The 27,508-nt window shown below is 39.0% G+C and overlaps 1 protein-coding gene across 1 annotated transcript in view; it reads left to right on the top strand.

Annotated features, from left to right (window-relative positions):
* Positions 1-1,376: 1,376 nt before the first annotated feature.
* Positions 1,377-27,508, top strand: part of adcy2a (adenylate cyclase 2a) — a 52,741-nt gene continuing 26,609 nt past the window's right edge. Inside the window, exons 1-3 of the mRNA XM_053432852.1 lie at positions 1,377-1,616; positions 5,492-5,689; positions 16,169-16,330. Coding sequence (XP_053288827.1) covers positions 1,392-1,616; positions 5,492-5,689; positions 16,169-16,330 — 585 coding nt within the window. The 5' untranslated portion in view covers positions 1,377-1,391. The remainder of the gene's footprint in view (positions 1,617-5,491; positions 5,690-16,168; positions 16,331-27,508) is intronic.

Consider the following 27,508-nt stretch of genomic DNA (forward strand, 5'->3'; position numbering starts at 1 on the left):
TAACACAAATCACCAAGTGACATCGTTTTTGCTTGGGGGATATGATTGTCCACACTTTTATAATACGAACCCTCATGGTCAGATCAGCAGTTGACCAATCACAGGACGGCCAAGAGCTGAAACGGATGTGTGGTTTTTTTTCATTGTAACTTATTTTCGTCGACCCCTAAATTAATATTATGGAACTGTTAATTGTACTTGAATTGAATTAATGTATTCTTAATGAAGACAATATGTGACATAAATATGTAACGTATAATTCAAAAGGTTGTGGCCTATTCAAGTAGACGGGGCAGCCAGGTGGGGTCGACTAGAGTGTGGATACCTGACCCCGAGCATGCCGGGACCCAACGTGCCTGAGTTCAGACAAACCGGTTGAGTTGACATTCGGGTTGGTTCGGTCACGTTCTTAAGTTTTTACACTCCATAAGTCTGTCATCGTAGAAAACAAGCCATCATCGTGTGTATATTAACTGCGTCGGGCTCTGGTCGGGCTAGTCATAGTCAAAGGTCATGGTAAAAGGTCATGGTCAAAGTCATTTTGATCAGATGTAGGTGATATTTATTTTGATAATCTGAAAGGTATTTGTGGCATATAAAGTGAAAAATGTTACCCCCCCACACACACCTTTTTAAACTGATCATTACTGATGATTAATTCCCCTTTTTTGTCTGCACCTTAAACCTGTGAGAGCTGTTTGTACAAATCTTAAAACTGTGCAGCTTGTGATGGAGCGTTCTATTTCTGTTCTGAGATTGAGCTGTACATTTAAGGTCCTGCAGCTCAAACCGTTTGTCCTTAACCTGCCAGTCCCAGTTTCTCAGTTTGAATAATTATATGGCATCAATATCACATTATGCATACGGCATAAATGTCACAGTACTAATTTCTCCACTCTCGTTTTCTTCCCGCTCGCTGACTTCTCCCTCCCGCTGCACCTTCTTTTTCTTCCTCCCCTCCCCCTTATCACCCCCCCCCCCCCTCCTCTTTCCCTTCACTTCCCTCCCACTTTTCTCTCTCACTCTAAAGAGCTCTCAGTCTCTGCACTTCTCCTCATTTCCCGCTCCAACATGTTGGCAGGAGGAGAAAGAGGAGGATGCTGCGCTCTACCCTTGGTGCGTTTTTGCCACCTCTCCGGCCAGCGCACGCTTCCTCTGACTCAGCCTCAGCTCTCAGTTGTCTCCGCCTGAAGGACTTAGGAGAGGAGGTGAAGGAGGAACCGAAGGACACTTTGGACATCAGGAGCTCTTTCAGCAGGGTCCCCAACAGGAACAGCAGCAGCAGGAGAGCAGAGCAGAGCAACTGCTCCTCACCAGTGTTGGAAACTGGTAATACCTCAGCAGTGACCACCTCGGCTGGTTTCCCTCCCTCCTCCTCGGCTCCAAGATCCATGTGGCAAGAAGCAATCAGGAGGAAGCGGTATCTCCTGGACCGGGGAGGGCAGTCTGGTGAAGGGGATAGAGGGGGAGGTCAGGAGAAGAGGAACAGGTCCCCGGACTGGCTCTACGAGTCCTACTATTGTATGAGCCAGCAGCATCCCCTGATTGTGTTCCTGCTGCTCATAGTGATGGGAGCCTGCCTGGCTCTGCTGACTGTGTTCTTTGCTTCAGGACTGGTAAGCTGCTCACACACAACGTGCACACACAGTCACATTATTCAAATCAAAAAAGTATAAATAAACATCCAGGACCATACAAACACACGGGTGTTGTTATACTGCAACACGATATACGTATACTTCTGTGAATAAAATTTATTTCAAATCAAAGCTCTGCAAACAGTGTTGACTTTTAGGCACGTGGGTGTGCACACACTGGAGACTGACATCTTCTATAAGTAGGACCGAAGTCAACCAAGGAGAATATTGTTTGACTGAAAATCTTGGTTCACTCTACCTGGCATCCTTCTAAACCTGAATAAATTATATATAAACACCAAAGCTTCTACTTGCAAGATATGAAATATTTTCCCCCACTCATTCGACCAAACACATTGGAATATGCCAAGTCTGATATGTTCACTGCCAAAGCCCCAAGGTTTTAACACAAAGCTGACGCAGCATCCTATCACAGTCAAGGTAGCTTGCAGGTTTTAAATGTCCCATGCTGGTTGTTGAACTGGGAAATGTAAACTATCGTTTGCTAATTTTACACTCAACTTTTCGGTCTTTAATTTTAACAAAATGCAGCCACACCTTCAACATCATGAATGTGGTGTCAATTAGCTTAGAGCTGAATCCCAGAAGTTCAGTGAACATTAGTAAGTTGTTGCCAAAAATAATGGTTTAGTCCTGGAAGGCAGTCGATTGTTGTGCATTTGTCCTTATGAATAACACCAGTTATTGTTTGGTTGGAAAAGAGCAAATGGACCAACCAAATAACCAGTTGACTGGGAGATTACATCCCAGCCTATAAGCATGAACATACATAGTCAAACTGGCTTACCCAGAAATGTGCGTACATACACACACATGTACAGAAACCACTGGCTTGTCAAATACAAAAGGTGGGCTCCCCTCTGACTCACACATGCAAACGTGCGTGAGCTATACCTATACACACGCATACTCTCACAGCATGTGGTCCTCATGGCAGCACTAATGTGAAGAGAAGGGTGAGATAAAAGTGAGGGGGGGCGTAAGGGGCTTAGTTATTGTCTGAGCTCATGGTTGACTGAACTAGTGTCTGTCTCTCTGTCACTATTTTGACAGGATTATCTTTGCTCTAAAAAGCTGAAAAATTCAATGCAGTCATGTCAAGGCACGCTGTAACATACAAAGACATACAAAATAAACTAAATTATTTGTAATATGGAAATTGAATTGTAACTATTAAGAACCTGCCTGATTATAAGTTACTATACAAAGAGTTTTAACGACATTATGTTCTAATATAACCTTTTATAGCTTAATTAAATTTTTGCATTAGGAGAGTGCCTCTCCCTGTCTAGGCTGAGTCATTAAGAAGGGATTAGTCTAAAACACACTGAAAGAGACGGAGAGCACTGACGGACACGCTGCATCTTTCAGAGCCCACGTAAACCCAAACAATAATTATGGACACTATTAATTGCAGCTAAAACTGAATAAAAAAATAAATTAAGACTTATGTTGCACAGTTAAGTTGTTGCTCTACAACCTAAAAATACCTTTTTCTAATGTTCCAGTTCTGAAGAAAATATTTCCCTTTAGACACAAAATGTAATTTTGCCCTTTTGGCACTCAGTCCTCCTATGAACACGCATTTCAATAAATGTCTTCTCTTGTTAGCCCACTGCTCATTTTCTCTGTCCTACATCCTCTTTCGCTCTACTGCTGTGCTGTATAGCCATGACTCTTGCAGTTCCCTTTTTTTTTCTCTCCATCATCCTCTTTCTCTCTGTTCTCGTGCATGTGTCATCTCTCACCTCCTCATATCTTTCTCTCTTTTATTTGTATCCTATCATCCCTTCATTCTGCTCGCTGGCTGACCTAAATCCTGTGCTGTTTTGGAGCTCTGCTCTGGGCGAGACAAACTCTCTTTGGCTCTCCGCAGTCACACACATCCTCGCCTGTCCCAGTGCATTGACTGTGCATGAGAGAGAGACGGAGGGGAGGTGGGGGGGCTAAAGGAGAGAGAGACAGGGTGGGGGTGATGCAAAAAGAAGCACTGAGAGAGAGTCTGGCAGAAAAATGGATTGATGGCAAGATCACTTCTAAAAACATTTTTCAAATAAACGATGGAATGAATAAAATTATGTTTCAGTGATTAGTAGCTGCAATGAATATAGAAACAACTAATTGCTATGATTTCTTTAAAGAAACATCCCTTCTTTTGGATCATGCTGTGTAAGAAACACTAAATATTTGGATTTTTTTAGAGATCAAAAATAAATAAGGAGCTCACGCATGTAAAATACGGAAACTGTGTCACTGTGCAGTAAGTTCCTATTTAATTAAAAAGACTAAATAACAATATTACACAAGACTATTGAGGTTGTTATTTACATTTCGGTTGGTTGTGTTTTATAAAGACTTCCTGGCCTACACAACCAAATGTGGCTGTGAGAATGTGACACATCTGCCTACATGTCCACACCCCTGACCCTTTTTTCATCCCCTGTCACACCACTAGAAATGCATTGATGGAATGAAACCTGGCATAGGCAGGGTGCTGAAACCATTCCTTTCACTGGGCTGTTCTCCTACCTTGAAGAAACTCCTGAAATTTTTATCAGAACTTTCAGATCTAAGTGTTCCAGAAAGGCAGCAGCAGCTGCAGCAGCGAATCCATTATGGATGTACTCAACTTTGCTATACTGGTTAACACTGGGGGCTTTTGAGGGTTTTTCCTCTTTCCGGTTCAGTTTAAAGTTTTTTGTTTTTAATAGCTCAGTTGTGTATCGAGTGCTCTGCTGTACATTCAACTCTTCTAGACATAATTTTAGCTTTTTCTTTTCACTGTTTGGATCACTCTAGTTTAAGCATTGTGGCGCACAATCATTTGTTATGGCCTGAGCCTGAGCTAGGCTCACGAGGGACATGCAAAAGAGACATATTATGTTAAATGTGCCTCCATGGAGCCATGGAAATTAATATATTAAAATGTAGTCCAAAAGAGGATTTTGTGACATTCCAAAAGTGATGTAGGTCATCTGAGTCTAAGGTATTTATCTGTTACATATATCGTTTAAATTAATTTGAATTTGTATAAATTTGTATCCTACCTTTTTTAAATGTGAGTCTTTGTCTTATCTCCCTCATAATAAATCCATCATCCATCAGTGACATTCAGTCATGTAGGAGCTGTACTCTTTAGGCTCAGGGAATATTGCACAGAAACAGAGTGGGTGGTATTTTCCTTTTGATTACATGTAAAGCTATCCACGGTTATACTGCACTGCACACTCATGTTTAAAATGAGTATATGCTGATATGCTACAGCATTCAAAAATCACTCTATGCTACAAGACAGAGGAAAGTCTTTGAGTACTTGAACCTGAAAGATGTTCATGATGGCTTCTACCCCCCCCCCCCCCCCTTGATGTAACATTTTACAGTCGGAATTTTTAACCAGCCCTTCATTCTGAGTCTCTTCACTGTATCCATGTGTCTCCAACAAGTTAAAGCTACTGAGGGAAGTACAGAGATAAGAGACATTTGTTTAATTTCCTCTCAGATAACATCCAGCAAAAGAGGGTTAATTTAGTTGTAGACACCGTGTGTTTTATAATATCAGAGCAGCCACTGTTCTGTATTTACTGCTTCTCTGGATGAATCATGTCTGCCTTGGTTGTTTGTATTGAGATGGAGCTAGAGATAAGTCTACTTTTATTACACCGTGAGGCTGCTTCATGTCCCCTTGAGTGTTACTCTATTCTTTTACTGACATCACTTAGGAAAACCCCTCTAATTATTCCCATGTACAATTCCCTGATAAATTGCACATTTCCTCTTTCTTAGATCCTCCATATATCTAACTGTTTCTGTCTCATTTTATTATCTCTTTTCAGAGCGTTGAGGACCACGTGGCCTTTGTAATCACTGTACCCACAGCCCTGGCCATCTTCCTGGCTGTGTTTGTTCTTGTTTGCATTGAGTCCATCTTCAAGAAACTTCTACGGATTTTCTCCCTGGTCATCTGGGCCTGCTTGGTTGCCATGGGTTACCTTTTTATGTTTTCTGGTGGGATCATCTGTCCGTGGGATCAGGTAAGATATATGTATTCTGTGGTGAGCTTTCTTTGTTGTAGACAAGCATGTGGTTTATTCTGTGTTTTTATTTGAAGTTTTATCGGGTTGTTTAATATGAGATGGCAGTTTAAGGTGAAGCCATTAAGACATATTTGAAATGGCAACTTCAAAAGATAGATTGAAGAAATCGAAACGTGGGTCAAATGTAAAGTCTCACAAACGGATGCTATAGAAGTTTGTTCACTTTCATTGTTTTTTTGTTCGCTATAAAAGTGCATATTTTGTAAATGATAACCCGATTGCTGCATCAGTGCATCTTGCATTAAGATTTTTTTTGGTCACGCACATGCTTGAGTGCCACCTGACTTTGTTTAATGCTTCTGCTTAGTCAGTGTTCAAAAATAAATATTACAAATCTCTCGAAATTTAGTCAAACCACATTTAAATACGATCAAATCTGGAACTGAAATTTTTCCATTTCAATTTTTTTTATTATGATGCCAGGGAGAGGAACACAATCCATTGTTGTATAGACAATTAAAGACAAGAACACAACAAAGAAACATTTTGAGATTAGGTTATCTGCAGGATTGAGTTCTTCAAATGTTTTACTGTTGAACTGTTACAATATTTTTGCATCGTTATGTGAGTAATCCATACTCCCTCCCAGCGCTGTTTATATTCTAACAGTACAACGGCTGTTTATTTTCTTCACTTTGTCCCTGTTGATGTTTCATACTGCTTTTTATATTGCTTCCTTTTTAAACTTCGACAGGAATACAGTAAAAGATTGACTGAGCAGGGGAAAAACTGTGTCAAAGCCGTATGTCAGTCATGAACGTTGTAATGCCAGTGAGCCACCCCAAAACCTGCATATTATTTTGTCATACTTGCTGCGGGAACTTCTGAAATGTAGCCACAAACTTTGACTTGATGGCGGATACATAGATTAAGTGCACAACTGTGTGTTTGGTTATATAGTCACAAAGAGATCGTACATCAGTGTCATATCAAAGACAAAAGGCAGTCAGCTAGATGGCGAGACTGGCAGATGTGTTGTGTAAAGGTGCTGTAAATCAACCTGTGTAAATCAATACATTATTTTTACCCATGCACTTTTCAAGTGCCTCGGGGCATGAGTGCAGGCTTGCTGACAGTTCGACGTGGTCCTATCAACACCACGCTTTAGCATATGAGTCAGACATGAGACCATTTTGCACATATAGTTCGTGCAAATTATTTTTGAGTGGGTGATCGGCTTTATTATTAGTGCAAGAACAAAACTTTACATTTGGCTGTATATTTTGAATAATAGATGTTCAAGTAGTGTATATGTGTACGTATGCATGTAAATTAGCAACATTACATCTGCAGTTTAATGTTAAGTGATGGACAAACACCAGTTTCTTCATTGCTATAGTCACATGCATCCTGTAACAGGGCTCATTGCAAATAGCACAGCACATTAAGTATTCATCATATAAAAGCTGTACTCATTCAACAGTTCTTTGCAAATGTCTAGTGTGGGCTCATCTATCACAAAGGGATCGCTAAAGATGCAGTGATTCATACATTAGTGTGTTTATTCCTTTCCTCTGATTATGATTATGCCTTTATTGCTACCTGCCATATTATAGATGTTGTAACTTGGGAACTGAATTATATTTGAACTAAAAAACACAATTCCCAATCTTCTGTTCACAAACTTGAGTCTAAATATGATGATCTTTATGAAATAATAGTTCCCATTATTTAAAATGATCATCACACTTATGAAAGTGGGAGTAATCCTTAATTGAAGCTTTTTGTAAAATATGTAAATTTTCTTCATACAATTTAGAGAATTCATAGAGTTAAAGAGTAACAAGTTTATCGTTTGCATATAAGTGCAGTAGAAGCTTTTGGATCTATACATATTCCTTTATTAATAATAGTGTTTTCATCTGTAGCCACTCTGGTGTTACTGTGCAGTTGCTATGTGGATGTTTGCTCCAAAAGGGAGACGGAGCAAAAAAATATCGGAGTAAATTAAATTCATTCTGAGCCCAGGCTAGGAGGAAACCTAGAGAAGTAGAGAATGAAACGGTAATTAGAGGGAGAGCACAAAGTCCTCCTCCCACCTCACCTGTCATGTATCGCTTGGAGCTCACTAAGGATCATGACTTTGGTCTTTTGTCTCTTCACACATTGTTGCTGAAAAGACAATGATAGTCAATCTTGCACGTATTTTACAACAGAATTAGTGGGTATATGTAGGTTCCATCCGCCTCAAAAGGCTTTTGAGACCTTTCCCGTTATTAGTCGCAGAGTTTTCATGTCAGTTTTTTCCCTGGTGATTCATGTTCGATGTCACAAAAGTAAAACTGCTGAGGCGTACGTTCTTACCTCACTGTCTCGCCAAATTAGTGCATTCACCCGTTTCCATCACTGCCGATTTGAGCCGGAACCCATTAAAACCAGCGTCTACTGCAAAAGTCATTTAATGCGGGAGTGTCGCTGACTCAATCCATTCCCATTGCAGACAAGAGCCAGAGGTGAGCTGGTTTTGGAACAGTGGAAAAGAGGCTTTGTGGGGAAAGAAATGATTCTGTTTCAAGCTGATACACAGTGAATTGTTCATGGGTTTTGTTGTAGTGTAAAATGTTTATGAAAAGAGCTATCCATCATTTTTCTGCTCTTCTATTTCACTGTTTTTTTTTAAGCTATTTGTTCAAAATTTGGACTCACACCCACATTTTCACACTTGTCAAAGGAAGTTCAAAATGGAGGAAACTTGATATTAAGGATGTTGTACCATGTCCTTTCGCTCTGCTTCTGTCAGAGAATAAAACAGTTTGCTGTCAGTCATTTAACTTTACTACATGTTATTGACGTACAGAATCTGTTCCACTAAGGACAAAAAGCAATCAAAAGGTCCCGAGCTGCCCATCAAGGGCTCTTCAAGCGAACCTTTTCTTCCAGACTTCCTGTCGTGGCTGTGAAGGGTTTCTGTGTCACATGAAGAGCACATGGGAATATGTGGCAAAAGTGCACAAGAGGAAATGCAATGAGATTCTTAGAACTTGTTGAAAGCTTCATCTTTCATTTATAGCAGCAGTGGATGTTGCAGGATGTGATTATCATTTTTCCTGCAAATGAAAATGTAGCTCCTATTTCAGTGGATGAGAAAATGTGCTGTGTTCATTATCACAGGTTTTTAACAAAACCCTGACTTCTTGTTCTGCACAAGTGAAGCCAGCAGACTGTCATTAGAAAAGGCTACATCAAATATTTATTGACCTACTCTACATTGTAGACAAGTTTAATAATTTGATCACAGAAGAACGATTTCACAACCACTGCACATGTGTCTTTTCCAGCACCATGCATATTTTTCTATTGACCGCCATGTCAGCTCATGGAATTGAGCGAATCAGTGTTGCTTGAGAACCTCGTTTAGTATTTGTGCAGTGATCATTCACGATGTGGTTTGATTCATTTTATTTTCTATACATCCAAGAGTTTATATTCGTTGATTGATTGCGTTTGTCTTTTAATTAGAGCTTTTAATTGTTTGCCAATATCTGCTTATTTGAAAACTTTCATTTCACACAGAAACTATGCAGCAAAGATGTGCATATTTTTTACATACAAAATTCAAGATTTGTTTTTTTCCTTCCATTTACACATTTTTAAAACAAAGTTTATGGATGAACTGTAAAATATCCTACCTCAATTACATTTCTTGGCCATAACGGTTCATGTCATCCTAAAAATCATTGTCAATTAAATAGGGGGGCAGCTGTGGCCGAGGGGTAGAGTGGTCGTCCTCTAACCAGTAGGTCGGTGGTTAAATCCTCATTCTTCCCCATCTGCAGGCCAGTATCCGTGGGCAAGGCACTGAACTACCTGAACTCTAAATGGCCCCTCATAGATGTTGAATGCACAAATTGTCAGTCGCTTTGGATAAAAGCTTCTGTCAAATGACATGTAATGTAATGTAATAATATATGTTCTGTTTGTGCTGTCCTGTCAGCTTTGTGTTTCTGGCATTGCTGTCCCCATGTTAAATGAACCATAATAATATCCTCTGACTGTCTCGATGAATGAAGGCCAAATAACAAAAAGCACAATCTGAAATAGTTCTGCAGCAGCGTGGTGAAAATAGCACATAGAATGAACTGTAATTAGTCTCATGGTTGTTAGGTGTTGTTAGAGGGTGAATTCTTAAAGGTCAAATGACCAATGTTCTTGTCTAAAGCTAAAATCACAGTGACGGCTCACAGTGATTACCAATCGCTAATGGAAACCTAAAATGACAACAACACTACATGTTGTTTATTAATATTTTATCAGCTGATTTTGATTTGTATAAGAGTAGCAGACCAAATAATTTGTGAGTTAAAGAGGAAGTTGAATGAGGTCAGCGATGTGCAGCCGCTGCTTTAATGAGTCCTGCTTTCATCTCAACCTTTCCTCTCTCCTGTAAGAACATTACCATGGACCACTCATGACATGCTGTGCATTCTGTATCGCTCTTACTAGGACACCTTTCATGTTGCTAGTCACCATTGCATTACTACATAGGGTAAAACAGTGCCTGAAAATGACAGTGGACAAACTGTGCGACCGCACGACCTACTTCGTCAAACTCAAATCCTCCTGCAGCATAATTTCTCAGTACTGGAAATACTATCTCTCCCCCTCCTTTATTCTTTTCATGTCAGGACATATTAGTTTTCACAAAGCCCTTGCACGCTAACAAGCTTACTGGACTTCTTCACTGCTGGGAAAGACATAACTTTTATTGGAGCTTTTCCGAACAGCTTCAGTCCAGATGGCACCTCAAATTCATACATTTCAATTACGTCTCTGCTGCGATTCGGATTTGAAACTACTTCAATTCCTTATTGTGTTGCATTTCTTTTTATAACTCCAGTGGTGTGAAGCAGCTTCCCCACCTAGGAGACATAGTCTGCTGTCAGAATAAGTATATATTGTGTTGACATTTTCAAAGAGACAGTGAGAGAACAAGAGCTGGTTACAATACAAACTGCTGTGTCAGTACAGTCAGGTAAAAAGGAAAAAAAGCACATAGGCTCCAAATCTTTCCCTCAACGCTGTTGTGCTCCCCAGCCCTGCTCCTCAAGTTATTTTGTATACAGTACACCTTCCATTTTCAAACCCGGAATCAATTGGATGCTTATCCTCTCCCCACAATGCCCCTCTCTCTTTGCTGACGATGGGGAGAAGGGCTTATCTGTGTGGCCCAGTCTCTTCCCCTCACTGAGAGCTGTCTCATCTCATCCCCTCCCTTCTTTCTGTCTCTCCTGATCACTCACCGTCTCTGTCTCACACACACACACACACACTCGCACACACACACACACACACACACACACACACACACACACACACACACACACACACACACACACACACACACACAAACACACCCACGCACTCCTTTGTGGGTACACTGCCAGCTTCGTTAGCTTTTAAAGCAGAGGTGGAGGAGAAGGTAGCTGTGGTGAAGGAAAAGGCTTCCAAGTCTGAAATGGTAAAGAAGTGGGCAGATGGTAAAAGTCGGTGAGGAACCACTGTCCATAAGGGGTGGATAAAGGATGTCTGAGGATGGAGAGGGGGAGCAGAAGAGGAATAATTTACTTATATTGAGTTTTTACGCACGGAAGATGGGAAAACGTTGATACATATACATAAAACATGTATTGTAGGACGACTGAAACAGACCAAGCACTTTCTTTGATTATTATTTTATCTTTTGAATTAGGTTCTTTATCTTTGCTATGAATCTGAAAATCTACATTTTTACTTAAATTTAAGTAGCTTTAAATGAAAAGAGCTTGTGTTTTTTTTTTTGTTAAACAGCAGATTGACACATAAATGCTCAGATGGACACTGGCAGGCACTCTTTACTGTAAATCCAGCCTGTAAACTAATCTGTTCCCCAGACTGTGGACTAAAGGTCTGATGTAATCTGACACTCCATCACTCTAATTTGTTTTGTAAACCCTCCTTAGTGTCATTATCAAGGAATTGACTCATGGGCCGTAGCAGAGTTGACGGCACCATGCTGGAGCACAAAAAGCCTTGTCCACTTAATTGTCAGAGAGAGGGTCCTCATGCGCTCCCATCATCCACGATGAAGACCGACCCTTTCTGTTTTATTACTGCATCATGTATCACGCATGCAGCACCACTCAGCAGGTGTCTTTCCCGCAGCAGCCTTTCCATTACAGTTGATATAGTTTCATGATTGAGTTAGCAACATTGAATTTCAGGCCATTAATTCAGGAACAAAAGACTCTCTGGATTCTAAGCAAATTATGTTGCCTTGCTCGATGATATTTGGCAGCAATTAGCAGCGCTCTCTTAGGAAGTAAGTTAATACTTTATTTTTCCTCTTTTGATATGGTGAATACATGCAAATCCACAGAGGAAAAACATTGTTAATGTTCCCGGTGCTTGTAGGTTCACAGTCACTGGATTATTTACCAGATTCTCTTAATTAAAGTCCTGAAACTTAACACTTTTAATTTACTGTGTTTTAGAGCCAGAAGCACTAATAGTTATACCTCAGAAACACCAGCCTTTGCAGTCATTAAAGGGATAAACCAGATAATAAATAAATTCACTCATTATCTTCTCACCACTCTGCTGATTGAGGAGTGGGTGAAGTGTTTGAGCCCGCAAAACACTTTAGGAGTTAACTAAATCCTTTCAGTTCTACTTCGGTCAGGAATCATGAATACTCCGAAATACTACAGCATCTCAATTTATTTCTAGACAAGTCACACCAGTTTATTGATCTCATCTCTGCTAGCAACAATACACATCTTTTACTGTAGTTTTTTTTAGTTTGGTTATTTGAGCCAAGCTATAAAAAGATGACTCTCCACCCTCCCTTTTGCGATTAGTCATATTTTGTGTGTAAAATTGCTGCTGTCTATTTTTTCCTATTCCTGCAACCTCTCCTCACTTCACCGCCTCAAAACCACTGCTGTGCCCTTGTGTTTGCGTTTGAATCCTATCGCTTGCCAGAATTACTGAACCATGACATTGTAAGAAAAGTGTAAGACTGGGACCAATTAAATCTCAGTCAGACGGTGGTATAGAGTTGTGTTATTGCACCTGTCATTCTGAAGAGACCACACAAAGAAGCAAGAGTGCAAATGGAGCAAACCTTATTACCATTTTACAAGTCTAAAATCAATAAAATCATCATTTGACAATAATACAAGACAAACCCATCAATCCATTGCATTTGAGAAGTGAGAAAACAAGGGAAAACTAAACAATCAAAATAATTGTACTACAAATATTCTAAATTATGGTTTATTCAACTAAAAGCACTCTAGTTCTATTCTTCTTTTAAGCTTGTCAACAGTTAGGGGGCTGGTTTGCTTGTAAATATAGATATGTAGCTTTAAGGAGAGGGATAGAGTCAAGAAAGCCACCCACTTATAGGATCACTCACTAAACTATTTTACGATTTTATATTTTGACCGTTCATAAAGGTAGGTGCAACAGTCTCAGGGACATTTTTGTGCAGTTCAAATTGCCACTCTTGTTTGGTTTAGGAAAAATGCAACCTTTCCTCTTTATACTCAAAATATTAGGTTAGGGTTAACAACTCAAATAGAGGCGGAAATGAAAACGCCTCTTGGTCATGTATATGCAGCATTTCTCAAAGAAGATAAGTGAATCGTTTGTCATGAGTGTTTCGCTGGCTTCGATTTGTTTATATGTGGATGTTTGCATGGGGGGAACCTGATTATATAACGCCTCTTCCCACAACGTAATTAGTGTAACTGTCTTTGAAACCCCTGTTTGGTGGTCTGATGCCGACCATGCCTGTAACTGTTAGTCACCAAAAACTAGACTGATTACCTCGGAACTTGGAAGATGTGGTTGGGTCAGGAAAGAACCCATTAAGTTTTCGGGGCGGATCCATTTTTCCCTAAAATGTCTTTAACTTTGCCAGATACAACATTTTTCTGAGAATACATCATTGGTTCTAGATGACAATAATCTGGCTTGTCTTGGTCTCTGTCACCCCACTTCCATATTGACTAAGCTCTGTTGTCCCTGCAATATAGCGGTTAGATCAATGATACTTGGAAACCAGAGTGTTACATTAATTACTGCTACACAGATATATTTTTATTTTAGGATGCATGCAGAGAAAGTGTGCAGTATATATTTACCTGGATAATATACATTTCCAGTTTGTGTAGATATGTTTGAGCAATAATTTGCAGCCTTGCTGGGTTGAATATAAATCAGGATTTTTATTGTTTTCACACAAAAAAAGCCTTCTTACAAGAAATGGCAAAGAAAAAAACAAGGACACCTCCGGGAGATGCTGCTCGTCTGCTCTCTACAGTATAATTCTCTTTATGTTGCATGAAATTAAATAGAATCATAAATATTTTTTTCCTGCACAACTGCTTCAAACATGGAGGGCTACAATAGGAAGTAGCTGAATAGATGGTGATTCCCCAAGGTCTTACTTTGACTTCGATTGACTGCTCTGTAAAGCCTTGTAATAACAACATTAACTACTATTACTCCCTGCTGCTGCTCATCTTGGGATAGAAATTCCTCACATAATTTTCTGCAGTTAATAAAAGATTGTAAATACCTTCATCTGTAGATTGTTGTAATGACATGACAATTATTTTAAAGATTCCTGGTAAGAGAATTACTGAAGTGTTGGATTTTTTTCGGAATTTACTTGAATGTTTTTTTTTTGCACACTATTCTTGTAGACTGGCTCTGAAATGTATTTGTGTAACTTTATTTCAGCTCTTTATTTATGAGGCGTTGGAACAAACACATTTTACTATATATGTATGACCCACAGAAGACTGAGCCCTATGAACCTTTTAAGGCAGAGTACTTTACTCACCTGAGTGAGTAAATATTGTACTTTCATTTTTAAGAGTAATATTTTTATTTTCAGATTTGTGTTGTGCAAATTCCAATAGCTTCTATGTGAAACCCTGTTTATACTGTATATATTCTGTTCATTGTTTTTAGAGGTTTATTTTTCAGGGACAGTGCATATTGATAACAAAACTGCAGAGATAGCCAAGAGGCTAGTTTTCATTTGTATTCCCTGGCTAGGTTTGAAGATAGCAGTCTAAAATCAAATAAGAATGTTTGAAATGGTTTTCATGATGTAGACTAGTAGAAACTAAATATTTTATTATTATTTTATATAATTGTTATTTTTTTCCCCCTTCTGTATGATGGTGTTTTTTTTTTACATGTTCACTGTTTAGTAATTTGCGTAAAAATTAGAAGCCTACAACCAATAGATAATCATCTAATATTTTCTACTTTTACCTGTGTTGAAGCAGCAGGAGGCGTGTCACTGCAGAGGACACAAGACCCATTTGAGTCGAATTTTCATTCAATAAGTAAATCATCAATCATGTCTTCAAGGTAACCAGCCATCCTTTGATATTTCGCTCCTCTTTTTATTCACTTGCACAGATGGCTGTTAGGAAAGTCGCTGCGCATCTTAGTGACCTAAGCTTAAACAGAGGAGCTACTGTTGCTCCCTGTCATGCTTTCCTTTCCCCCCCCATACTACTGCCCCCCTGCACACAAACTCCCGCTTTTCCACTGGTCGTGCAAAGAAACCGCAGAGGAGAACTGGCACCTGGCTGCAGCCTGTGAGAACACTGGCCTCATTCTGCACATGCACAACAGCAGATGAGCTGCTCTAACCCTGCAGCCGAAGGCATATTAAGTGTTTGCGTGTGTTTGTGGGTGCTCCTGTACTTACAGTGCATGTTAGCGGGAACCATTTTAAGCGTAGAGATTTTTGGAAACCGAGGACATTTTGGCCGGTCCTCACTTCTTAAAAGGGCTGTTTGAGGGTTCAGACTTGGTTTGAGGCTTAGAAGTAGGTTTAGGTTAGGGTAAGGCATTTAGTTTGGATGGTTAGGGCTTGGAAATGTATTGTGCCAATGAGTGTCCTCACTGTGTGTGTGTATATGTGTATGTGTGTGTGTGTGTGTGTGTGTGTGTGTGTGTTTGTGTGTGTGTGTGTGTGAGAGCTTGAGTAAAAACGGAAGCACTCCACATGCTGCATCAGAGGTGTCAGTTTTGAAGTGTGAGAGTTGGCCCTTATTTCTGCTGCCAGTAATCGAGGGAGCTTGGGTAAACTGAAGATGCTAAGAATGTTGCAATGTGTTGACTGTTTACTGTATTAATATTATGCCTATTGTCACAAATGTATCTCCTTCCTTAAATTGTTCCTCCCGTTACTGAGTCACTTGACATGAAACTCATTCCCAGAGCAGGCCAGATTTTTTTAGCACTTTATTTTTTCATGCCAGCAATGTCGTTAGACCTCTTGGGTAATACTGTTTCTCTCCTCACAGAGAAACAGTATCTGGTCTTGTCAGCACAGATATATTATTTGCATCTGTATTTTCTCTTTCATTTATACATTTCCCTTTTTCTAAATCATCCTCTTCACAGGTGTCGTTCTTCCTGTTCATTGTGTTCGTGGTTTACACTATGCTGCCGTTCTCCATGCGGGAGGCCATCATCGCCAGTGTCCTGACCTCCGCCTCTCACACCATTGTGTTGAGCGTCTGCCTGTCTACTACAGCTGATCACATGGAACCTGTGGTGTGGCAGGTAAGGTCAAACGGTAGCAGAGAGAACAAACCCCGCATAAGATAAATCCACAGAACATTTCACATACTCGAATTATCCATAGTAAAGTGCCCGTTCTAAACCTGCCTGTGTGAATTAGCTTTTTGCTTGGCTTATGTCAATGCCCCGGAGTCTACCTCGGAATAGTTCCTTATCATTTTGTGAGTCCTTCCTAAAGAGTTCTAACATGCTGTCACTTTGTATTGTTTGTGTACTGGACGTTGTGTGAAGAGCTTTTTCTAAATAGCCTATATTGCAGCTTTAGGTTAGTAAACTTTGCATTCATCCTACCTGGTTTTGCTGCAGTGAAGATTTTATATTCACGGTTTTTAATAAAATGAAACTTAATTAGGGTAAGGTTAAATAAAAGCTCTCTAATCAGCTCGATATAACGTATTACTCCTATAAAACAAATGTGATTTTACTTTGTTGCAAATTTGCTAATGAGGAAGTGGTTCCATCAATGTTGCCATGATAGAGATCAGCATCTGTTAATGTCTGTCAGTCCGATATAATAATATAAAAGTAATGAGATTCTCAAAATCATCTGGTTTTGATCCAGTTGCCGACTACTGCTGTAGTTTATCTGAGGACGTGTACAAGAAGACATGTATAACTCGGTCCACAAACTGAAAGCACATTGCCCCTCCCCCCAATAACTGCAGAATATTGTAAAGTATAGCAGTTCCAAATCGTACCAATTTCGAGATTGCAACCTCCATGGGCCATGTGTAGTTAGTGATTTAAGTAGTGGGGCTAAAATCTCAGCAAATATTCAAGGACTCAGTTTAAAACTTATCGTTCAACGTTTTGGAAATTGCACTTACTTATCTTTAGCAGTTGAAAGAGAAGAGAGAAAATGCTGAACGACTTGGCATAAAGACAAGAAAAGGGTAAACTACTCCGTCAAAAGGAAAGCCGTTTCAAACTCAACTTCCGTATCCTTACCTCAAATGAAGTTTAACCCAGTTTCAGTTCCATCTGTTTTAATACTTAGATTTAATCTCATTCAACTTGGTATACGTTCCATAGTCTCCTAGACATGTATCTATATATTTTCCACTCAGCTTCCATTTGAACCATGCAGTATAGTCTTTTTAGCAAACAAACAAATGTGACCTTTAAACCAAAACTAATTTAGCATAGCAGTTGAGCGATAGATATTCTAATGTATTTAAAAAAATATATATTTTATTAAAAGGTCACCCACTTTCCAGTGCTTTTGCTGTTTCAAGCACAAAATGTCCAGGCAGTTAGCATAAACAGGGAAAGGCAAAGAAAGAACAATATCGGCACACCAATTATCAGGGTAATGTAGACTTTAATTAATTTGGGCTCATTCATACACCTATACACCCAAGGCTAATTGTGGGCTTATTGTAACTAATGTATGAAGGAAAAAACATTAATTTAACAAGCATTTCACAAAAGCCATGCCTCACTGATAATCCTATTTCAAAGACCAGAATGCAATTTACTATTTCAGAGCCAAAAGGGCATCGCTAGCATAGAAAAAGACATAATAATTATAGTAATGATTATTTTACCAGGTCTTCATCTTGGTGACTTCCTGCCAGGGAATTGCTTTTCCCTAACTATGTCATGCTGTTTGTCAGCTGTTTTCCTCAAATGCTGTCTGACTGGTTTGTCGCTGCACAAAGAAAATGTATTTTATATATATATATATATATATATATATATATATATATATATGGTTATTCATCTTAATGTTACATTAGTATCACAAGATGTTAGATTCTTTGCAGCATCACCAATGGATTCATTGTTCAACAATCACAGCTGGTGAAGACTGTGTTTAAAACTTCTCTGAGCATCACACAAAAATAACCCTTAAACTATTATCAAAGGACACTATATTCTTTGAAAAAGGATATACTGTTCATTACAAGAAAATATTTCCTTCACATTCTTAATGGTCTTATATATAATATGCGGAATGAAAAATATAATATGCTATGTGCAACTGGAGCTGTATCATTGTCCTCATCTCGTGCCTGTATTTTTATCTATTTCTGCAAACTTTCTTCATTGCTTCAGTGAACGCTGCTGTGATGGCCTCTTCTTCACTTTTCCACTTTTTTCTTCCATGTAACTTTTTTATTTCTCCTTTTGTGTAACTGTAGCGTGTTCTTGTTGGCATCTGGGCCGCCTTGGGCTGTGTGCTACATGGTCACTATCTGTCAGCTCCTCTTGTGCATCAGGTCAGTTTGCCTGACAGCACAATTCTAATGGCAAATCTGCCAGAAAGGCGTGTCCTTTATGAGGATCTGCCCCTGTAAATATAGTTGTTTTTTTGGAAAAACAAAATCCGATTTTTGAAATTCTTCTGTAAATAATCTTAAAGAAAAGATGTCAAACATTTGTTTTTCACAATTATTTTGTGATATTGTGTTGCTATAATAGTAAAAGGTGGTCTTCAATTATTTTAGCTTACTTATTGTATATTGATTAATATGTATCCTTGTTTATACTTCAAATAAATGCTTCTGTTATATACATTACTGTGCAAACGTTTTGGGTACTTAAAATGATCTCATACAATATAGGAGACATCTGATCAGTCACACATTTATTCTGCAGCATTACAACAACCTCATTTTTCCAGCCAAATTCATAGAAAACAGCACAAGATGTTATGCAACAGATGTTGTGGTCCCCACAGACCCTGGGCATCATGCAGTCCAAATAGGATGTTTGCCAAGATTCTCAGATTAACCTACTAGCCAGGAACACTGTGTGCAAATGCACCGAGGATAACTGGTTCTGTTTTTAAAGGTGGTCACACCAAATATAGATTTTTTTTGTTGTTGTTGCAGTCTATTGTCTGTGTGAAGTTAATTGATAAACAACGGGTATTTAAATTATAGAGGAAAACAGAGACTAATCAAAATAAACATTAATGACCAGCTGGAAGAGACAAACACGTTTGGGAAAAGGAAGGTATCTTCTATCGATTTATATTGCAAAGGGACTAAACTATGAATGTGTTTGTCCTTGCTCTCCTACATCTAGGCTTCTAAAATAACATACTGCTTATGCATGCCAGATATTAACACTATGTGACATTTCTTATAGGCCCACCATCTTTAATTAAACTGACTTGACATACAACGAGTGATATCTTTTGATTCCATGTGTTTTCTGTTATTCTGTTTTGTGGCTTTTTTTTGGTTTTTGAGGGATGACAGACAAATTTCTTCCTCGTATGTTTTACAAACGCATTGTGGGAAGAGACATATTGTTGATCACTTAGCAGTCAGGATTGCATGCTGGCGCCACAGGTGACATGGCCAAGGAACAAAATGACTACTAGTAAACAATAACTAATCCAAGTCTGAGCTCTCTGTTTCATTCGCTATGACAGCAATAGTTGATGTTTTCAAGTGATGATGGTAGACCCTACTTCTATAAAGGATTTCCATATATAAAGTGATTTAACATATTGAGTCTTCATTTTTGTGCCTGTCGGTGATGGTGCTGTATAACTCTCATTGTGTTCCGTAATCACATGGAAGTACATTTTCTGTGCCATGGAAACAGCACCATTTCCAGTGGCTTCTTCTTCTTTCAGGTCAATATTGATCCTATAGCCTGAAGCATACTCACTTCACTCCTTGTAGACGTGGGTTGCTGGTTTAGCGTTTCTCATCAGGAGCTCGGGAGATCAGATAAAAAAAAGTATGCAAAGGTTTTTGGTTCATCTCGGTAGAACTGTCTCTTCAGGGCTTGGAATCAGAACCTTTCAAGTCTCCCACGATCAAGTACTGTAAAGTCAGGATCTTTCATAGCTTTTTCCAGAATTTTCAACCATATTATGCTACCGCCTTCTTCAGCAAATTATTTCTCAGTATGTATTATGTGATCTTAGCACAGTCCTGATAATGTCCTTGTTTTCGGGGGAAGGGGGCCTGTATTATACTTTGGAAGATCAATTTCCTTAATAAGGCTATGGGTTACAATTTAAAGCTCTGGACAAAACTAAATAACTTTTCAACCTTTTTTGTTAAAAGAAGCTACAATGCATTTGTAAAAACAAACCTGTCCATGTCGGACCAAAAGCTCTTTTTAACCTTTTCAATTTTTATATCACATACTCTTGAGGTCTCTAGAGTTCAGTATTCCTTGTCTAGTTTAGTGTTGTGGTTTGAAACAATGAAATCATAGATCCAACATAGATTGAACATTTCTATTAATTAGTCTTAATGTATTGGCGTAATAAGGTAACGTTATATAATGTAAGAGCACTTGAGACAAATTCAGTGATATTAATAGTTTCATTCAGCTTATGCCATGTCGTCCTATAAACATCATATGAACTATGATTAATGTTCAAGTTATCGATTGTAGCTTCATGTTGCAAAATAATCTCAATATTGGATTTTTGTACAATATGATTTTCGCATCATTGTGATAATGTACATTCATTATCAGTTATTCAATTTTCCAAAGTTTTTATCAAGGTATTTATATTATTAACTGCTTCTCATAATATGTCCCTGTATTACCAAATGACCTGAACTGTCAGACAGTATTTTATTCCCAGTATTTCATAGCCCTGCTGCATGTGTTTCTGTCTGCCTGGGCCTTCTGTGTTTTTGCTCTTTCCTGTGCAAATGTGTGTATCAGATCGAGAAAGGGAAACCAATTCATTTTCCTCCGCCTGTGTTTCACTGGCCAAATGCCAATGTCATCCCACTCTTTTGTGTGGGGACAAGCGGAGGCTTAAGCCCTTCTTTTTAGATAAGAGCAGGGAGGTCGGGTGACAGGGAGGCTGAGGTGTCACAGGGTAACTATTGAACAGCAGCTATAAAAACCTCACCAGCTTTCTTTGTAGAATTTACCAAGGTGACTGTGTAGCACTCAAACATGCTGTTCAATCAGTCGGCAAATTGGCTAACACGCTTTTTGACTTAATTACACTGTCTGACTTCTTTGGCCTTGTTGAATAATTACCTCTGGCTGGAGACTGAATAGATACTTTTCCTAATGCTGTAATTTGTTCAGAGAACAAACGTAAATTGCTTTGACTTGTAGCAATGTCACTATTAATTAATATGCAAAAGGATATGCAGTCGATTTATAGTATAGATACATCTAAAGAAACTAAGGAAGTGACTGTGGGCCTAGATATGCTATCAATATTCTTATAAGGAAAATAAGTTTCCCTCAATGTCAGACTATTCCTTCACAAGCCCAATGCTCACACACTCCAACTAATAGTCATATTGTATATTGCACTTACACAGGACCTAGCGCAAGATGTATAGACCAAACTAAATAAGAAGGGATGAGGGAGGGAGGGAAAAGAGGATGTGGGTTTGGATAAAGAAGATGGATTAAAAGGATGCAGTACAAGGGTGAATAGATAAACGGAAGGGAAAGGCTGGGTCAAAGAAACTGAGACAGACCCAGTTTGATGGTGTAACTGGGTATATGAAGGTATATATAACCGGGTCTAAGTTAAGTAGGTTAACTTCATTAGTTAAAATATTGTGTACATTTGTCTGACCTTCCTGAGATTTGTGAATTTCCACCATTAAATGTCCTCACTCCTGGTCCTTCGTGTGCGTTAACTGTTCAGTGGGTATTAAGTTAGAAGGAATCATGCTGATATCTCCACTTTGTCAAGTCCATTAAACTTGACAGTGCTGTCTCTTTGGAATCTTAATGAGCCAACTGATTTATTGAAGAGGTGAAACCCTCCGTTAGGTCTAGATTTATGTGCATATGAAAATACTATCTTTTCCTGCATAGAGCTTCAAACAGTGGTGCATGGCTGCATAATTATTTTTGCTACTTTGCTAAAAGCTTGCAAGATGAATAAAATTATCTGCCAATCCACGATAAGATATTTAGTCTTTTGGTATTTCTACACAGTTCCTCTTTAAAGCATCGAATACTCTGAAGATCCCTTATTTCAAAGTCAATCAAGATTTAATGAATGTGCTTGTAAAGACCTGGAGTTCTTTTCCTGACTTTATCCAAACCGACATTAAACTAAGTGTTGTGATTACCTCACTGTATTAGCTGCCCACAGTGTTCTTACATCATAACCTTCCCTCTTAGACTGAAAATAGCCTTAATTTGTGGTCTTTGTTATTAATTGTTGAGTGCCAAATCATCAATAATTCACCATAGCACTAGCTCTTTTATTTTAGCTTTAGCTGATAGTACGTCACATTAACCCAAAGAATAGCAGCTGTTGCATATTACATGTATTCCCTGTTTAAGGGGAAGTAGGGCTTAATTAACTATCCTTTACCGACTACATTAAAATGGAGCTTGGAGCAATTAGACCTTCGGTTATATTGTATCTCACACAGGATTTGGGTTTCTTAGAGATCCATGTCACGTTTCTCTTGAGGACGGTATAGTTTGTTTTCCCTCTGATTTGGATAAACCCAGGATTCACCAGCATGGCTGAAAGCACTTACAATGCCATCTCAACTGAACCTGCTGTTATCTGCAATTGTGTATCAGTGAGCGATATGGACTGATTCACACAGCTGACTTTTCAGATTGTCTGATAGCTGTCAGTGTCTTGTCAAACAGGCGTCTGCTAATATGGCAGCACGCAGGTTTAACTAAATGTTACTTAATACGTGAAGTCAACCACTTACAAGTATTTTGTCTCTGCTCAGTCTGCAGATGATACAAGGTGGTATTTCTTGACCTACTGCATGAGGGGTTCGTCAGAACATTTTAAAATAGATTTGTTATATTTATGGTTTTCTTAAAAGTTGCCTAAAATATCGCATACAATATATGAGCTACTGAAAACCCTTTTATAAAGCAGCCAACAAAGGCCCCATCTGGATGTGCTTGCTTTCAGTCATTCAGTACTTGTCTGAACTCGGTGCTTTGACCAATATTCCCATAGACATTAGACTTTCTATTAAAAGCAAAATGGTCACGAGGCTTATAAATGGGTTATGCCTTTAATAAAAAAAACACAACATATCCCAGATTGTCTTTTTTTATCCTTTGTGTAACAGTCAAATAATCAGTTCCAAGCTCGAGCCACACTATTGCACATGGCTTCTGCCCTAATGTTTGCTTTTGAAAAAAAAGTTAATAATACCTTCATATGATATAAATTTGGAACCGAATGTGTATCTGAACCACACTCTATGTAAAGATAGAAGAGATTACAATAGAACTTTGACCTCCACCAAAGTGGAACATTTTCCTTGGCTCACCAATAAACAAGCAACAACATGAATAAAGACAATCATAGAAACAAGCAACAATTTAAAACAATATAAAAACTCAAATCTGCATCAAGTTCATCAGGAACATACAACATTACAACCCACAAAAGCGAAGCCAAATCCTCATGATTGCCCCCTGGTGTCTTGCTGTAGTAAAGGCCATAAAGCCTCTTCCATCATAGTAGATGGGACATGGAGCAAAGTAGTGAAGTAGAAAGAAAAAAAGGATACATGTTAAAAAAACCCTTTATTTTTTTATGTAGTAACCATCACAATTATGATTGTTCAAGTGTTGTTTTTTCCCAGTAAGTTTAGTTTAGAGTTATTAAAGCCTATTAAAAATGGCAATAAACATCATGAGTGACAGCTTAGACTGACTGACAATTAGTCAGGGATGTGTTATTGGCAGGACCTTGATACTGTGGCAGCAAACGGACAACGTTTTGACAATGTCACTGCATGGTCGCAAAAACACTTACAACCATATGTGATTATCATCTATGTGCAGATCTAGCTTGCCATTCTAGAATAGATGGACTCAATGGCTTTACAGTGTTGAAAGAAAGAACCACTAATTAAATCAATTAAATCCATGTACAATTGCTCTCGTAGTTCTATCAGTCTACTGACAGTTGACTGATAGAACTACACAAACCAATGAATGTAGACATTTTCCCATCATACATTTTTTGAGCATGAAATGACATGGACAGTATGATTTAGAGAAAGTGAGAGTATTGGATTCCAGAAATAAAATGATTGCTCTTTGTGCAGAAGGTCACAGGCTGATTACCCCTGTCATATAAAGTCAATCTTTTGGGCACATTAACGTCAGAAAAGAGTGAGCAATTTGCCGATGATCAGTCTGTCAGTGAGGTCACCATTATGCAAGAAGGAAAGACGGAGACTATAAGTGAAAGGGAAATTGGTGAGAATCAGACAAGGCAGGCAGACGAGCGAACGGGAGTATGACTAAGAGACGGAGAGGGAGCAAAAGAATATAATTATAAAAAAGCGATGGGAGAGAACTATTAAATTGTCCATTTGCTTTAAATTGCAAACATATTGAGATCAGTACCAGAAGCCCTCCTGGGTCTTAATACATTCACCTGTCTTTACTGGGCCACGTAACATAACAACTCCTCTAATGGACGTTCCTGTATATCGCTGCCATGATTAATACGTGGAGGGAGAGTGAAAGTAAACCACTGTTTTGAATTGAGAATAAACCCAATAGACTGAACTTCTCACAGACTGCAATTTCACTCTGTGGGTATATTGAATACGTTTGGTTGCAGTAAACATATTACTGCAACTTATCCTCAAGCATCGGATTCAACACAGCACTTGTTGTATTCTCTGCTGATATTGCAGGATATTGTCTCTGTGGAGCACAATGAGTCAGGAGACGCTCGGCTAATCACTCGTAAAATCACTTGTTATTACAATAAAGATAATCACTTTAGATTTATTGTGGTATTGTTATTGATCTATCTCATCAGTGATCCTTCTGTGGGCATCATTAACGGCAGCAGCATCTTATAAGCCGTGCCATGGCCAAATGGAGCCTGTAGTGGGGTGTGGTGCTTGCTGTTATCACACTAATTAGAGAACAGACAGGCTTCCCTTTGTGCAGTGAACCTGAGCTCATTAGAGAGCATGGATGTAGACAAGAGGTGTGGGCACATAATTAGCCACTGTGTTTATTTGTTACATAGTGTTTGTTGCCTTTCTTTTTTTTACTCCATCTACAGGGCAGAGGTAAATCTGATCAAGCCGCAGTAAAGCTGGTGCAGGGAATACACAATGCCACTTTTAGGTAATAAACACCTTAGTGGGGGCAGTAGAGGGGTCACACACATCTAATTTCCTTTACTTACCATTCTACTGTATATCTTTATTTCGATGTCATCAGCGTTTCCTTTTAAATAACTGACTCACAAGACAATTAAATGAAAGCTGTTTTGCTTCTTAATTCCACATTGTCCTAGAATACTGTGTGTGATGCAGGGTGTCGACATCACTGCAAGATCTCATTTACAAAGGTCTCGTACTCTTGAGAAAAAGCCGTTCACTCATTTCTCCCTTGAGAGTTTTTTTTTAAAGCTTTGGACTCGAGCCCCAATATATTGAAGCAATAAAGTGATGGAGCATGTTGGTGTAGTATATATTGTCCTTACATCCAAGGCAATGTATACAAGCTATGAGAAAAGAATTGGTACATTTTTAAGGCCAAGGGAAAAGGTCAGAGTAGGAAAGATTTTCACCTAAATATAAGTAATATAAGATAATGCAATTGTTCGGTTTGGGATTGGTCAGCTCGACAAATCTTTTGTGATTGATAAACCTTTTGATATATCAGAAATGTCATGCCCCTTCCCTAGAGGCTTCCTCTCAGTCAAAAGAAATGCGGAGTGGAGTTAAATTAATTGGAGACTCTTAATTGTCTAGGCGTCATCTCACGCCTAGATTACTGCAACTCCCTCCTGGCAGGTCTACCTGCTATTGCCATCCAACCTTTGCAGCTCATCCAGAATGCAGCAGCTATACTGGTTTTTAACCAACCTAAATTCACTCACACTACTCCGCTCCTCCGCTCCCTTCACTGGCTACCAGTGGTTGCTCGCATCCGGTTCAAAACACTAGTACTTGCATACCATGCTGTGAACGGATCAGGTCCAGTCTACATCCAGGACATAGTTAAACGTTCAACCCCAGCTCGTTCACTCCGCTCTGATTCGGCTAATCGGCTCGTTGCTCCCTCACTGCAAGCTAAACAATCAAGACTATTTGCTCTCCTGGCTCCTAGATGGTGGAATGAGCTCCCCATAGACATCCGGACTTTCAGATGTAGACATCTGAAAGTCTACATATCTTCCGCTGAAAACTAAAAACACACCTCTTCCGACTTCACCTTGAATAATAAAAAATAATAAAAAAACACACTAACAACTCTTTGAAACTAACACTAAAGTGTTAGTTTCAAAGAAACTTTGTAGCTTTGCTTTATTTTGAAGAAATTGTACTTTCTTGATTCTTGTCGTCCTGGGTCTGTACCCTCGGGGTTGATGCACTTATTGTAAGTCGCTTTGGATAAAAGCGTCAGCTAAATGAAATGTAATGTAATGTAATGTAATTGTCTGTGGGTGTGGTCTATATATGTTGGCCCTTTAATACGCTGGCCACCCGTTTAGGGTGTACTCGCTTCTCACCCACTCTATGGCTCCAGTCCCCCTGTGTGACCCTCAAAGGATAAAGTGGTATAGGTAATGAATTGCTAGCGGGTAGGGGGTCAATTTACATGGTACTGGGTGATGTAGGTGCTTTATGGCAAAATAAGCTAGCAGTGTTCTTTATGGGAGAGAACTCCTTTTGGTCTTATTATTCCTTGTACAGACAATATATGACACTAAAGGAAATGGAACAGCCCAAAGAGCATAATGGGCTCGTATCTGGTAATGTAATTTGCCTCTGGTGAGATAAGGGCTACAGCTTTGAAATCTTTTGCTTTGTGTATTGAAGATGGTCTGAATTGCTCTACATATATATTTTTACAATAATGTTTTGACCATACACTGAATAGTATTATTATTATTGTTAGTTTTTATAGGGGGAGTGAATATCAAACTACATTTTTCCTTCAAAATTCTTTCCACAAAACTTTCCTGTTTTTGAGTAGGCTTTCAGATTGTCAGATTATAATACAGGTGGGAAAAACCCAATATTTCATATATAAGTACGATGCCAAACAAGGATTATATACTTTTGGTGAGTCAAGCGGTTTTGCAGGAAAACACTCAGGTCAAAGAGGGAAAGACGGTTTGCAGGATGGAGCCAAAGAAGGCTGACGTATGAGCGCAGGGAGCAGGCTGATGGAGCCAGGGGGTTAAGTGAAGCTTGAGACCAGTTGGGATGAGCTGTTAATGGA

The sequence above is a fragment of the Pleuronectes platessa genome, chromosome 10 (genome assembly GCF_947347685.1).
Source record: "Pleuronectes platessa chromosome 10, fPlePla1.1, whole genome shotgun sequence".
Lineage (NCBI taxonomy): Eukaryota > Metazoa > Chordata > Actinopteri > Pleuronectiformes > Pleuronectidae > Pleuronectes > Pleuronectes platessa.